We start from the raw sequence: 15,730 nt of genomic DNA on the forward strand, positions 1-15,730 counted from the left end.
GTATACAATGGAAACCCATTGCAAGGTGCAGCTCCTTTACTGGTTCTGGGGACCTAAGTTTCTTGATGAACCTACAAGCCCTATATATCCCCGCAACCAGAGGAGTCCGGCAGAAGTAATGGTCTATTGCTTTTAAAAATCTGCCATAGCTGGAAAAAGTCATAGAAGAAAACATGGACAAAAACTGCTCTTTTTTTCACCTCAATTCCAATTTCCTTTTATTTAGCTGTTACTTTCAGTTAGAAAACCTTGAAGGTTCTACACAAATGACCCCTTGCTGAATTTAGAATTTTGTCTACTTTTCAGAAATGTTTAGCTGTCTGGGATCCAGCATTGGTTTCACATCCATTTCTGTCACTAACTGGAAGGAGGCTGAAAGCAAACAAAATAGTAAAAATAGGGTATGTCCCAGTAGAATGCCAACATTGTGTTGAAAAATGTGGGTTTCTGATTCAAGTTTGCCTGTCCCTTAAAACTGGGAAGATGGTGATTTTAGCACCGCAAACCCTTTGTTGATGCCATTTTCAGGGAAAACACAAGCTTTCTTCTGCAGACCTTTTTCCCATTTATTTTTTTGAAAAAACAAAGTTTTAGCTGTATTTTTGCTAATTTCTTGGTCTCCTCCAGGGTACCTCTAGAGTCCCTAGGATGTTGGAAATAAAGGACACAAACTTGGCTTGGATAGAAAATGTGGACAAAAAGTTGAGAAGGCCTAAGCGCGGACTGCTCCAAATAGCCAAAAAAAGGCCTGGAACAGGAGGGGGAAAAGGCCTGGTAGCGAAGGGGTTAAGGAGCAAATAAGTAAACAAACAAAACTGCTCATCTTATTAGGGGTCATAATTATTAATGTTTGGGTCACCCCATGTAAGTGTACACATGCTATCAAACGTGGCTGAAAGGGAAAAAAGATTTAAAAAACTACTACTTATTCAAATCTTTTGTAAAAATCTACACTTATATACAGACGTGAAACTGCAAGAGGAGAGTGATAGGTGTCCAGTTTCCAGTGTCATCACGCCAGAGCTATGTCTGTGCATGCTATTTGGTGTAAACCAGGTGTAACATTCTAATGCCTTGCCTGTATGGGAATTAAATCCAGTTAGGAAACAAATACCCGCTGGTCCTATCCTCCCCGCGTATCTAGACTTACTTGGAAACGGTGTACTCACCGGTCAGAAAGTCAGAAGGCAGGCTCGTATCTGCATGTCCCGGCTTCCGCTTAGACTGTATACGTGGGCCTCTCCTGCACGACTAAAACTAATGCACGCGACCTGGACTTTCAGCGTGCAAGACATTATCCTGAGTTACTTAGAAGACTGTTCCAGTGAGGCCCTTGTGTTTGCAGACTTCAGAGAGCTTGTGTATAGCACATGTATCCAATGGAAGATAAAGAACCCTGTTTATTTTGCTACATGATTTGTGAACCAACTGCAAAAATAATTACCGTGGAGGGCCTCAAATTAAGACTAGAGAGCTGATAAAAGAATAGGGGTAGAGTCCAATGTTCCAGTACAACAAATAGCAATGTAAAATGCTTTATTGGCATGAAAAGATGGGCAAGTCTTGCCAGAGAGGACATTTGGGAAAACTGAAATGATACAGGAATTTAGAGGATCATTACGACCCCGACGGTTAGCAATAATGTGGTGGTAAGTACTGCCAACAGGCTGGCTGATGGTACTTACCGCCACATTATGACACTGGCAGGTTGGCTGAAGGCAACCCGCCAATGCATCACTCCGACCACCACAGCGGTAACAGCCGCCAGGCTGGAGATATCCATCTCCAGCTCGGCGCCCACCATTGTGCCGCCTGCAGGATTATGACCCCGCCTAACGCCATGGTTTTCATGGTGTTTATAACGGTACGAAAACCATGGCGGTAGGCCATATCGGTGACAGGGAATCCCTTCCTTGTCACTGATAGGGGTCTCCCCCCACCTCTCTAGTTACCCCCCACCTCTCCATACCCTCACCCCACCCCCCCAATATCCACATCCCTCCCTTCAGAAACACACATACACACACTCATTCACACATACATATAAGCATGCATACATCCAATCACAGACAAATCCGCACACACTTCCAAATATACTCACAGACACGCATTCACATTTCACAACATACATGCCCTCACACATCCGTACATGCACACATGCATTCAACACTCAACACACACCTGCATTCACGCTCACACATGCATTCACACACCCCCCCAACACACACACACACACAACACCCCCCACCCACCTCCCCTGTCGGAGACCCGACTTACCTGGAGCCAGGGGGTCCTCTGGAAGGAGACGGGACGGGGCACTGCTACCGCCAGCAGCGCCTGCCAACAGAACACCGCCAGGCCGTATTATTTGTCATAATACAGCTGGCGGCGGTCTACTGGCGTGGCGCTGCTGGTGGTAGCAGCGCCACCTTACCGCCATCTGCCGATCTGCCGGTATGGCCACAGCCGGATTCCCGCCATTCTTGTAGTGGAAATCTGGCTATGGTCATAATATGGTGGGCGGTTGGTAGCCACGGCGATGGTCTCTTGGAAGCCTTCACTGTGGCGGTAGGCATTTTTTACTGCCGCTCTTGTAATGAGGACCTATGTTTTTTATGTTTTGACTTCACCGTCTTTGCCCACGGAGTGCTAATCTTTCAATGCATCTTGTCTCTTCTGTTGCTGCACTGTCTATGCACATAGCCACTGCTTCATCAGTAATGGACATTTTGTACTCCTGTCATGTAAAGAATATTGAACAAATAACAAATCACTGATAGGTTACTGTTCTTCAACAAAGGTGAAGAAAGTTGGCAAGCACAGATCCTGATTTACCTGCTAACATTGCAGGGGAACTCACCAGCCCTCCTTAGTTCCTGTCAACAGGATGACAACAGTAGTACTGCAGGTGAGCCACCTGGTTTCATGACAAAACTATTACAAAATTCAGACACAGCTTCATCTTTTCGGTCGCTACTCAACCGCTTCTCTCGGCAGCATGCTTCCAACTGCCACATCTCAGTCTCAGTTTGAATTGGATTGTACAGAAGTTTGGCTGAATGAGAAAATGTCTGCAAATATCCTAAGTCGATGATTGGACATAATCAGAATTATTTATACAGGCCTTTCCATATGCTTCATCCTAACCTCCTGGCCATTGGCATGAAAAGGACATGGCCTCCTCCTTTCACAACTGCCTGCTTCCTCTTTTACCACCTTCCCTCCCTCGCTGGCAGTCTAAAGCAGCTCTTCTGCAGCTTTTAAAAACACTATATTTAAATAAATTAATAGAGCTAATTAAATGTTTAAATTATGATGGTGTGTCCCATTATGCACAGTAAACAATTACTAACATTTGATGAAAATTAAAATATCAGGAAGCCTCCTCCCCAAACACGTCACTGGATTTCTTGTATTGGATAACTTCAGCCAGTAGTATATCTGCACAGTTTTGAAAAAGGGTGATAGAAATGCACAGAACAAACAAGTACAAAATAAGAAAATAATGACATCAACATGGTTAAATAATTCTACTTAGATTTACCCACTCTGCGCCTATGCTGCCATGAAAATGGAAACATTTGTTAACATTTAAATTTGGATTAGTAATTTTGATCATGCAGAGTAACCATTCTAATCTTGGAGACAGAAGTGCTCGGCTTTAACTTTGACACCGTATACAGATAAGAACCCCGAATAGATGCAGAAGCGTTTACCTGCACATACATACCATGCGCACATACAGAACATGCTCAGCCTCTGGATTAGGTCCTACCCTCTCTTTCACTCGAGATGTATGGCCCATAATCCCATTTTTGATGCCACAGGCTGCCTATTCATTTGCCCCGGCATATCCCTTTACTTCAAATTTTGGAAAACAAATTGCCCGATGGTGTACTCCTTTAGATACTTTCCCTGCAAATCTCTTGTTGTGCCTGATATATGTAATGATATGTTCTCCGCACAGCTATTCACAGGACATTAATGATATCTGCAGAACGTGCCAACTATGGGATCTCTGAATGTCCATATTCTCACAAAGCATATGTGCCATTTTTTAACCGGTCTGGCCTCTGTCACTTTCATGAGACAAAGGGGTATATTTGCTGATAGATAAGGGGGACTTAAACAAGCTGTTTCGTCATGGCTTACATGCAGATCTTAACATGGTGGATCAACCTACCCTGCTATATTGTTGGTGTGAATATCTGGAAGAAGAACACATTTCACAAACTGTTCATCACAAAACGTGCTTCGCCTTGATTAAGAATTCATTTTAAAGCATTTTATCCAACCAACGGGTCATTGTTTCAGTAAGGCCAATTATATTTTTGATGTAAACCAAGCAAAGGCATAATAGCTGAGATCCAAACATTTGATGTTTTGCTGCCTTCTTTAAATCTGCTGTCTCTAGAATAGATGTATGGCAGGAGCACTAGAAATGTACATGTTTTCAGCTCATTGGGCTATTATTTACTTATATAGTAAATAAATATTCCTTCTAGCGGGGGATTCAGAGGGTTCTATGTGGAACTGTAAGTAAACATATTTTACTTTATATATTCTGATGTCGGTAGACCATTAGAGTGAATATTAATGTTTATAAATGTTTTCACAAAGATATTTAAAATGTTAATGAGTTTTATCTCCCCTAAGAAGGTTTACTCTACCCTGGAGTCTGAAGACAATGTTTTCATTAAACCTTGTTGCCTTTCTTCTAGTGCTCGCGCACCTGTGGAAAAGGATGGAAAAAACGAACAGTTGCCTGCAAGAGTACCAACCCCTCCCCCCGAGCGTACATTCTGTCAGACTCTGCCTGCTCTCAGGAGCAGAAGCCTGTTACTCAAGAAGCCTGTTTACTGAAGCGTTGCCACAAGCACAAGAAGCTGCAGTGGTTTGTGTCAAACTGGTCAGAGGTGAGTAGCACCGAGCATGCCCCAAAGAATCTAGATGTACGCACTAGGGGCCTGATTGACAGAGGTAACTTGCGCTTTTGGGAAAGTTTACTATTGTTTGCTATTCACAAAGGGATTTACAAGTAGGTTATTTACCAGTGAGGAGTTTCTGCACATAAAAACGTTTGCCCGAGTTAGAGCTATTGGCTTGTAAATTCCTAAAGTGACTTTTCTTGCCACATACATTAAAAATGAAAAGTAAAACAGTTGACATAAGCGAGCGGATTCAAAGTGCCACAGCCACCATGAGTGTGAGCATGAAGGAGACATACAAAAGGAAAAATGAAAAATAAAGCAGTTTAGATAATGAGCCGATTCAAAGCGCCACAGCTGCCGTGAGCGCGAAGGAGATACACAAAAGGAAAAATGAAAACTAAAACAGTTTACATAAGCAAGCAGATTCAAAGTGCTATGGCTGCCATGAGCATGAGCACAAAGACGACACTCAAAGGGAAAAAGAAGTTTGCTTGCAGTCAAACATTTCGGCAAACGTGCAATTATCCATGTAACAGGGTCAGTCCCCAAGGCGGTAACAAAACCGCCCCAAGGAGGGACAAACGTAAAGCATTTACCAACAATAATAAAGGTTTTTTGAAAGGTGAGCCCACAAATGAGTGAAAGTGATGGACGTGAGGTGAGCGTGGTTTAAAGCCCACATAGATACCAACACGTCGGAAAAGCAGTGCTTGCACGCTGCTCTGCCCAACCTAAAAAGAACTATTGTTTTAATATGCAGAGACTCCGCACTTGTAAAGATACTCATAAATCCCCTTGTGAATAGCAAACAACTGTAAACTCACACAAAAGTGTAAGTTTAATTTTGTGAATCAGACATAGATGTGGAAAGCTCTTTTTAAATAAAATCCATATTACTATATTTTTCATGCTTGAAAAAGGAGATGATAGATATAACATTACTTTTGACAATTGCAGTTCAATTTTAAATGCAGTGAGTTTTGGCAGTTTGCCTTCAATATTGTGAAGGCAGGACTAGATCAAGGTGCCACATCTGGAAACAAATATTTGTGCTCAAAGAATTAGAAGACTGGCAACTATTTTGTGTTTGACCATTTCTTAATACAGTCACAATACAACGTTCAGTACCTCAACACCCTCCCTCCTGCAACCCTCTTTACGATCCTAGCTAGATGTGACTTTGAATGCTGGGAAAAAGGCACAGAGGTTAAATAAGCATTGACAAAGCCAATAGGCCTATGCGATTGTGTTTTAGTCATGTTGTACACCACCTGTGCTGTGGGGTGGGGTAGATTGGAGTGGGGTAGAGTGGAATAGGGTAGATTGGGGTAGAGTGGAGTGGGGTAGATTGGTGTGAACTGGAGTGGATAAAGAGTAGGGTAGAATGAAGTGAGTGGATTGGGGTAGATTGGGGTTGAGTAATTGGGGTAGATTGGAGTGGGGTAAATTGAGGTAGGTTGGAGTGAGGTATAATGGAGTGAAGTAGGATAGATTGGAGTGGAGTAGGTTGGAGTGGAGTTGGATAGAGGGGTGTGGGGTAGATTGGGATGGGGTGGGGTAGACTTTATTAGAATTAACTAGATTGGAGAGGAGTAGATTGGGGTACATTGGAGTGGGGCAGATTGGATGGAGTAGATTGGAGTAAGGTAGTTTGGGGTGGAGTGGGGTAGGGTAGAGTGGAGTGTGGTGTGGTGGACTTAGGTGAAGTTGATTACATTGGACTGGGGTAGATTTGAGTGGCATGTGGTAGTGTCGAGTGGAGTGGAGTGGGGCAGATTGGAGTGGGGTGAACTGTAGTTGGATCAATTGGAATGGAGTTGAGACTGGAGTGGAGTGAGATTGATTGGAGGAGAGTGTAGTGTAGTGGGATAGGTTAGGGTGGAGTGGGGTAAATTGGTGGATTTGAGTACGATAGATTGGAATGGAGTTGGATAGATTGGAGTGTTGGGTGGAGTGTGGTGGAGTATATTGGTGTGTGGTGGATTAGGGTGGAGTAGGTTAGATTGTGGTGGGGTGTGATAGATTGGAGTGAAGTGGAGTGGGGTATATTTGTGTGGGGTGGAGTGTGATACATTGGGGAGCAGGGTAGATTGGAGGGGTGTGGGCTAGATTGAGAGGGGGTGGGGTAGTTTGAGATGGGGAGGAGTGGGGTAAAGTGAGGTAGATGAGAGTGGAGTGGGGTAGATTGGAGAGGGTTAAATCGGGGTTGAGTGAAGTAAACTATATTGGGATAGATTAGAGCGGAGTACATTGGAGGGGGGTAGATTGGAGCAGGGCAGATTGGAGTGGGGTAGACTGGAGTGGAGAGGAGTAGATTGGAGTGGAGGGGGTAGATTGGAGTGGAGTGTGGTAGACTGAAGAGGAGTAGATTGGAGTGACATGGGTAGACTGACGTGGAGGGAAGTAGATTGGAGAAGACTTCCGTAAATTAGGTTGGAATGGGTAGATTGGAGTGGGATAGGGTGATTATGGTGTGGTTAATTGGGGTAGAGTGGTGTGGGGTAGATTGGGTGGCTTGGAGTGGGTAGAGTGGAGTGGGGTAGATTGGGGTAGATTGGGGTAGGGTGGAGAGGGGTAGATTGTAGTGGAGTTGAATAGATTGGAGTGAGATAGAATTGGGAAGAGTGGAGTGGAGTGTGGTAGACTGGAGTGAAGTATTGTGGGATAGACTCCGGTAGATTAGAGTGCAGTGTGATAGTTTAGATTAAAGTGGAGAGCAGTGTGGTAAAGTGGAATGGAGAATGGTAGAGTGGAGTATAGTAGACTGGAATGGGTAGATTGTGGTGGAGTGGGGTAGGTTAGAGTGGGGTGGGGTAGAATCGAGTGGAGAGGAGTTGTATAGTTTGCAGTGGAGTTTGCAGTGGAATGGGGTAGACTGGAATGGAATGAGGTGAAATGGACGGGGTAGAGTGGAGTGGAGTAGATTGGTGTTGATTCGGGTAGATTGGAGTGTAGTGGGTTGGTGGTACATTGGAGTGCGGTAGATTGGACTGGATTGGAGTGGAGTGAGGTAGACTGGGGTAGATAAGAGCAGAATGGGGTAGATTTGAGTGGGGTGCAGTAGACTGGGGTGGAGTGGGTTAGATTGGAGTGTGGTGGGTTGATTGGGTTAGATTGAGTGGAGTGTGGTAGATTGGACTCAAGTAGTTTGGCATGGAGTGGATTAGGGTAGATTAGCGTGGACTGGGTGGGGTGGGGTAGATTGGAGTGAGGTACGGAGTAGTGGAATGGGGTAGATTGGATCGTAGTGGAGCAGATTGGGTTAGAATGGGTTGTAGTGGGGTAGATTGAGTTGGAGTGGGATAAATTGGGTTAGAATGGGAAGAATGGGTTAGAGTGGGGTAGATTGAAGTGAAGTAGATTGGAGTGGCATGGTGTGAGGTGGATTGGGGTGGGGTGGTAAATTGGGGTGGGTAGGCTGGGTTGGGGTAGATTGGAGTGGAGTTGAATAGGGTAGATTGTAGCGGAGTGGGGTGAGATAGATTGGGGTACATTGAATGGAGTGGGATAGACTAGATTAGAGTGGGGTAGAGTGGAGTTGGGTAAGTAGTGTTGAGTGGAGGTGCATAGAGTAAAGTAGTGTGCAGTGTCATGGAGTGCTTGGCATAGACTTGAGTAGCATGGAGTTGAGGCGTGTTGCAGAGTGTCTTACAGTACAGGGGCTTAGAATGGAGTGGCATGTCGTACAGTGGAGTGGAGTGTCAAAGAATGAAATGTAGTGTAGTGTGGAGAATGCATGTTGTTTTACCAAACTGCCATTACAGAAACACATTTCAATCGAAATGACAACTACATTTGCACTGAAATACAGTTTACTGCACACAACTGATAATGTTTGCAAATGTCACTACCTATTGTATTAAAGTGTTTGATTGTATTCAAATATTTGTTTCCACCACACATCAGAAATACAAAAGGTACTATTAATTCTGATATATTCTGAAACATCAGACCATTTAACTTTTTTGTTCTATGCTATTAAAAAACAACATCAGTTCTCATCTTACACGGGTACTCATCAGGATTATTGCATAAATTCTCTCACGTTGAAGTCAGAGAAAGAAAAATAAACACCAAGGTTTCTAGAAGATAGAGCTTGACATTTGACCTTTGTCTTTGAATGCACAGCAAATGTGACAAGTTAAGAACAAGATCTAGAGGCCTGTTTAAAAGAATCGACTTTCTGGAAGAATACAGTAAACATAGTTTAGGCAACAGGTGAGACAACCTGAACCAGGAGGGCCTAAAGCACATAAAGACTGCAAATAGAAAGCCAAAAGATGTGAGCTACAAACTAGAAAGCCAATGGTAATCAATAAATGGTATGTATTCCTAGGTCAACTTTGTGAAAGTCTCCACAATGTCTTCAGCAAACCAGAGCAGCTGTCTGGTAGGCTGCTACCTAAAAACGGAAGCCTCAGAGAGATATTGAGCTGGGGGAAGGGCGTAATAAAAACACACTTTCTGCATTTGTTTTTATTTAGACCTAATTAAGGGAAGAATACAATTGAAATTAAAGACGTAACGGAGGAACAAAACCAAGGCCAATTAAACTGCTTATTATGTGTATATCTATAGAAATAGCTCCTCCTATTCAGAAAAAGTATTTTGAGATAGACTTATAAGCACTTGCTTTCTAGTATCCACCAGGTAAACTGTCACTCTGAAAGAATGATCAATGTTGCAGTCATAAGCCTTATAGGGGAGTTTCGAAAGATGTGCCAAGACAAATCACTCATCACATGAATATAGACATAGGTCACAAGCAAAGTTAATAATAGAATTAAAGGACTCAAAGTGTATTGTAACCAGATCTCTATTAGGGATGTCTGAGGAATCTTAGAGAAATTCTAACCCCACCTGCACACAAACCTTCTGTTGGGGGCTTACTAAAAGAATAGGACTTTACATTCCATGCCGTAGTGATGGGTTCAGACCCGTGTGCCAGGCTCCATATTAAACTCTTCTGCCTTCTTATAAATCTATTTTGTAGAAGCAAATGTATACTAGAAAGTCTGTAGTCCCTCGTTAAACATCATCTTCCTTGCACCAGTGGCTAAGTGATACTTACCGACCTCTTGGTCTACTGACCTTCAAGTTAGTCACAGCAAAGTACTATAACAGCTCAGGAGTCTTGCATTCTACTAAAGGATAGCAACTTCTCACAGTTAAGAGAGTTGATCATTTCAGCAGTGCTGTAATTAAAGTTGGGAAACATGACAATATATTGTAGAAACTATACAATCATCCATATTGGGCACTCAACCACTAAAAGAAGAAAAATAAGCTTTATTCGATTTTTCAATAACAAAATCATAAAAGCATACTTATTTAAAATAACTTTTTTAAAACAACAAAGACAATCAACAAATACACATTCCAATCTACAGTATGGTATACCCATGAATCGATTATAAGTACATTTTTTTTCTTTGCTTTTCAATGGCCCATAAAAAAATTGACATAATGTGGCAGATAAAAATAGATGGCAAAAATTGTAGGAGCGCATATGGTGGGCGACATTGGGTAAAATCGAGAGATCTTAACAATGGCAAAATTATGATTTTCCTTTTTGTCTCATGCAACTTGCAGAAGAAAAGAGTGTGAAAGGTGGTTTGCATAGATACACTATCACACCGGCATCTCTCCAGAGAGGAGGACCAGTTGTTCTTTTTTTGAAACATTAATAAATAGTGGAAGATGTCCAATGTAATTCGAATGAAAACAAATCTGTCCTGTGCATTATTTACCGCTTCTAAATAGGGTTGCATGACAAAAGATGTTAATATCAGCTGGTTTTTCATTACACTCGGCTTTCGGCTTTCAACTGACAGTCTATGCTCCTCCAAGAGGGAGAAACACGCATTTTTAAAGGACTTCCTTGTAACTGACTCTAAGATTTCCCGTTGATAAAAATACTCTTGATGCCCCAGATTACCCATAAAGTTCTTAATATACATTAACCATGGAACATTGAAAGCGTGAGTCGATCTGAAGCAATCCTGAACGATCTCACAATTCTACCCTCATGCTCACATGTCCATATCTTGTGCCATAATAGAGATGGCTGGATCTTCACTATATCAGTTATAAATGGGACCCCTAGCTCGGCATTGGCACACACAGGATGAAAACCTAGCAGAAAGACACAAAAGATATCTTAAAACATGTTTTCTATCACTTGCAGAGGATAACAATTGATGTATCACCAAAGTCCTGCCCCATACAGGGCTGTCGACAAGCACTTAGCCTTATAGATGGTAAGCAGCTCCACAATTATTTTTTCCCTAGTTTACAGGCACAATTACATAGTGCCATCGTCGCTTTCTGGAAACATAACTTCCTTGTAGTTAAAGCCTTTGTCCATGACACTGCCTTGTCAAACATAACCAGATACGAGAACGTTTTATTGTTACCAATTCTGGCGCCACTTATCATTAAGTTTCTTAACTTAATCAATTTGTTCCCACCCCTCATGGCAGAACTCTTACTCTTATTTACGGCAAGTCCTAAAGTCTCTATATGGGATACAAAGTTTGTTAGTAGCTGCTGTGATGCTAAGGGCGTACAGGCCATAAGCACGGCATCATCAGCATAGAGAAGGGCAGGGACAGGATGGTGTCCTATTTGAGGGAGATTTTTACATTCAGCACTCAGTGTCCCACCCAAACTATTTATATATAATGTAAAAAGAAAAGGTGCCAGGACACACCCCTGTCACCTCAATCCCTATGCTGAATGGTTTGGTGCATTCACCCTTTATTCCAGACCATACACCTGCCCTGCACAGTTGATAAAGTTGTCTGAGAAACTGAACTATTGAGTAATCCACTTAAACACCATAATTGACCACAATTTATTATGAATCACGCAGTCAAAAGCGGCTGATAAGCCAACACAAAACAAAAATAAACTCCCCTGTTTCATAGATCAATATTTCTTAATAAACATCTTTAAATTGAGTCCCTGCTCACTCGTTCCTACTCCAGCTCTAAACCGATTTTGTAGGTTGGATAAAATATCTACGTCTTGTGCCCAAGCTTGTAATGTTTCCAAAACAATACGTCCACCTTTACCAGCGAATCTAATAAAGATATTGGCCGGTAACAGGCTGGGCTATGCCGATCCCCCTTTTTAAGGATGGGTACGATGAGTGATTCTGACCATGTTTCTAGGAAACCTACTGGACAGCTTGCATTTAAAAAGCAGGTGAGTGGGTGACTCCACAGAGTGGTGTTAGCTGTAAATAAATTTACAGAAATTAAAATTGGTCCCGGGGCCTTCTCTCTTCTAAATAGTCACATTTATAGCTTTGACAACTTTGTCTCATGTAAATGTGAGACTAATCAAAGAAACAAGGTTAATGTCATTACTGCTGGCAAACTCCTCATGATTTCAACTGTCCCTTTGGTTCTGATCATTCGAGTTCTGGCTGAGAAATGCACAATCCAGTCTGCCTCGCTAATTGCAATTTCCAAATGAGGCCCTTCCAATGGTCTTAAGTAGGGAGAGTTAATTACCCGCCAGAATGCTGAGATATCTTTACTGATGCTTGACTCTTGCAGTTGTCCCTAAATATCCTCCCTTAGAGCATTTCTCTGCTGTTTCAATGTCAGCTTGTAATTTTTTTCTTGCTGACCTAATTTCATTGGTGCATCGTGGGCATTTATGTAGGGCACCTTTCAATATTCTATGCACTTTTGAACGAGGGCTATCAAACCATCCCTTAATCTTTTGTTTGTTGCCTCTGACAATCATTTGAAAAGCCACCAAATTTTTCTTAGGGCTAGTGTCAAGTGTCAATATCTAGACAAGCCTCAAAAGCCTTCTTATTTCCTCCTATTCCTTGTTTCAAAAACTCATGGGGGTCGACTTAGTACCATTGCAGAGTGTACCCATTAATACTAGCAATATCCATGGTTCCCGTCTTGCAACATTTCTTGTTAAACCTCCAGGTTATCATGTCTTTAGTTGCTAAATGAAGGTCAATACTCTGTGGGTAGTGATTCCTACATGCGTTACTATGGGTTATAAATTTTTTCACCCTTCCAGAAGGCCTCTTAGTGATTAATACATAATCTGTCACACAGTTCTCACCTCCACCATTATATGTACATTTGAATAACGCAGGCGGCATACAAATTTCATTGCAAAAAAACAAATCGTAATTATATAGTAAATCATTTAATTTTTCAGCATAATAACCATGTAAAAATGTGGCTGGTCGAAATTCTCGCTGTCGGTTAAACCACAAATCTTTTCTGGGGGTTTGGTGCATAATTCAATGATGAAATTCCCACCCCATACCATGATCACATCCTTGCTAAAACCAGCGTTAAGGATTTCACAATCTTTGCCCAGCTGAGACAAGATTGAATTTATATCAACCTTTGGTAAGTTGTTATAAAACTTAATTAATTACAACACGCATGTGGCTGAAAGTTCAACTTTAACAGTCTGGTAAAACGTTTTGGATGCCATCATGAAAATATTCGGGAAAGGAATATTCGTTTGAGACATAAATGCACATTCCCCCCTGTGGCCTCTGCGAAGTGGATGGTATAGCGGGAGTAAGAAAGGTCCTATATCCATTTAAAGGATGGGGTTCACAACCCAGGTCTCTTGTAAACAGAGTATTTTAAATGTAATTACGAAATCAATCCAGTAGACCATAGCGCTCCTATTTAATAGAACTGACACTTTCCAATACAACACCCTTATAGCTACAACTTCAAAGGAGCCCTATGGCTAGTGCAGCTCTCGGGATTGCAATGAATCAAACCTTCATAAACAACAGACCCACTTCCTAATGAGCCTACGTCAGCGGTAACAGTAGCAATAGTGTAACTTTCCTGGATATCATCAGTCCTTCCCTTAAATTCTCTCAGACCTTACCCTGAACTTACCGGCGTAACGTTGGTTCCTGTGACGAGTCAATCCACACCTTCTAGAACTTCTAAGCTTGCAAAGCGATTACTTGTAATAATGGGGGGAGTGGCCCAATCAAACCCTTATTTGTGCTTAAAAGGCGTTTTGGCATCCCCCATGCATCCAGTGGTTGATAAAAAATAACCAAGAGGTAAGAGAGATATGCAATTTGGAGACAGCACTGAAGAACCTTCTCTGTTTAGTAGAATTTCTAGCAGGCTTGTCCTTGAACAAATCACGTTAGCCCTGTTTTATTTCCTTACCCAATGTGATGCTTTATTCTGTAGTGAATCCCATGATTCTGCTGCCGTTGCAGGCAAAATGAGTATGTTAGCCAAAACAACCACGTAGGGTGTAGCCAAGGGGGGTATATCAAGAAAATCACTAGGTCTTCCTACCTTATCCCACACAGCCCTGTTATTTATAGAACCATGTCTCGGTGCTGGAGCAGCGTTCTCCCTACTTAAAGCATGTATTGTAGGAGGGGCCTGAAGTACAAAATGGCAGCTCTCAAAGCTCTTTTCAGGCAACAAAGTACACCCCCATGGCTGTTGATGCTCTGAAACCGTTAAACCCTGAGTCACACCATGTGCTATTATATCGGAGGCCTTCCTCCCTCCTGGGCCTGTCTGCGAGGATTTATCTGTATTCAATGGAAGACGTTTTTGTAAAACATCTACACAAGTGGAAGCAAGGCATTCCATCTGGCGTATTCTTGCTAATAGAGATGTCAGTGTGGTTTCCGCAAAAGATTCAAATGATTGTACTAAAGTTAAGAACGTCTTAACCTCTTCGGGTGATGCCTTACCCATTTTACTCTTATCATAGACTTTCGCAGGGCCTACTTTGAGAGGTGCTTTGGGATTCAACACTGCCTCTAACTTCTCCTGTTCCAGCCTCATTTCACTTAAAGTAGAACCCTGAAGTCCTGCTAAATTTTGACGGAGGGTCAGCATCCGGTTCACAGAGGTATATAGAGTCAGAAATGTTCCTGTGATATTTTTTACTAGAGTTCTAGGTAGTATTACTTGTTAATCAGTGTTCTCCCGACGAGGGGAACATGCCTCACCCTCTACACAGGTAGTTAGGGGCTCCTCCAAACATAAAATGTGCTTTTCTATTGATCCCATTGCCCCTATTATATAATTCAGTAGTAAAGTACGTGGTGTTCCCTCGGCCTTCCCCTTAGTGCCAGGCATAAGATGCTTTCGCTTTCCCATCTTTTAGTTCACTACTCAAAATTATCAAACTGCAGTATTTAAGCTACCACTTTCACTTACCCCACATGGTTCCGGTCAATTTATCAAGGTCGTCAAAATCTGGCAAGTCAAATAACCAATTTATCAAAAATTACAATAATCTACCCTACAAATCAGCCAGTTCAGTTGAGAATGCTTCACTTAAACTATAATATATCTGTACCAACATTGACCATAAAATCGGGATCCTAATAGACTATCACAAACTACACATAAGTTGCTAAGGAGTACCAAAGGGTGTGGCCCTGTCCTGCCTCTTCCTGGCTCCGACAGGTGCAGGATGAGCCCACTCCTGGCCTGGAATTTGCCTGGGCGTGGCCGACACTCAACCCACATCAAGAGGGTAGAGGCAGCAATATATGCGTGTTGTGACCGCCTCCCCTAACAGGAGCTGATGTAACCTGGAACAAGGGCAAGTCTCTCAGTGTGCTCGGCCCCCTGACACTGGCAAAAATAGCCCACACCTCAGGGGGAAAGGCAGCGCTATATGTGCGATGTGACCACCTCCTCCTTGCCGCTGCTGGGAAGAGTCAAACAATCAGGCGGCGATGTACCCTTGGACTGAAAGTCCCACCAGGGCAAGTCTTTCAGTCTGCTTTGCCCCCTGAGGCT

The 15,730-nt window shown here is 42.6% G+C and overlaps 1 protein-coding gene across 1 annotated transcript in view; it reads left to right on the top strand.

Annotated features, from left to right (window-relative positions):
* The window catches only part of ADAMTS16 (ADAM metallopeptidase with thrombospondin type 1 motif 16), a 757,015-nt gene that overhangs the window by 706,025 nt on the left and 35,260 nt on the right, over window positions 1-15,730 (top strand). The window contains exon 20 of the mRNA XM_069219698.1: window positions 4,722-4,916. Within this exon, the coding sequence (XP_069075799.1) occupies window positions 4,722-4,916 (195 nt within the window). The remainder of the gene's footprint in view (window positions 1-4,721; window positions 4,917-15,730) is intronic.

The sequence above is a fragment of the Pleurodeles waltl genome, chromosome 2_2 (genome assembly GCF_031143425.1).
Source record: "Pleurodeles waltl isolate 20211129_DDA chromosome 2_2, aPleWal1.hap1.20221129, whole genome shotgun sequence".
NCBI lineage: Eukaryota > Metazoa > Chordata > Amphibia > Caudata > Salamandridae > Pleurodeles > Pleurodeles waltl.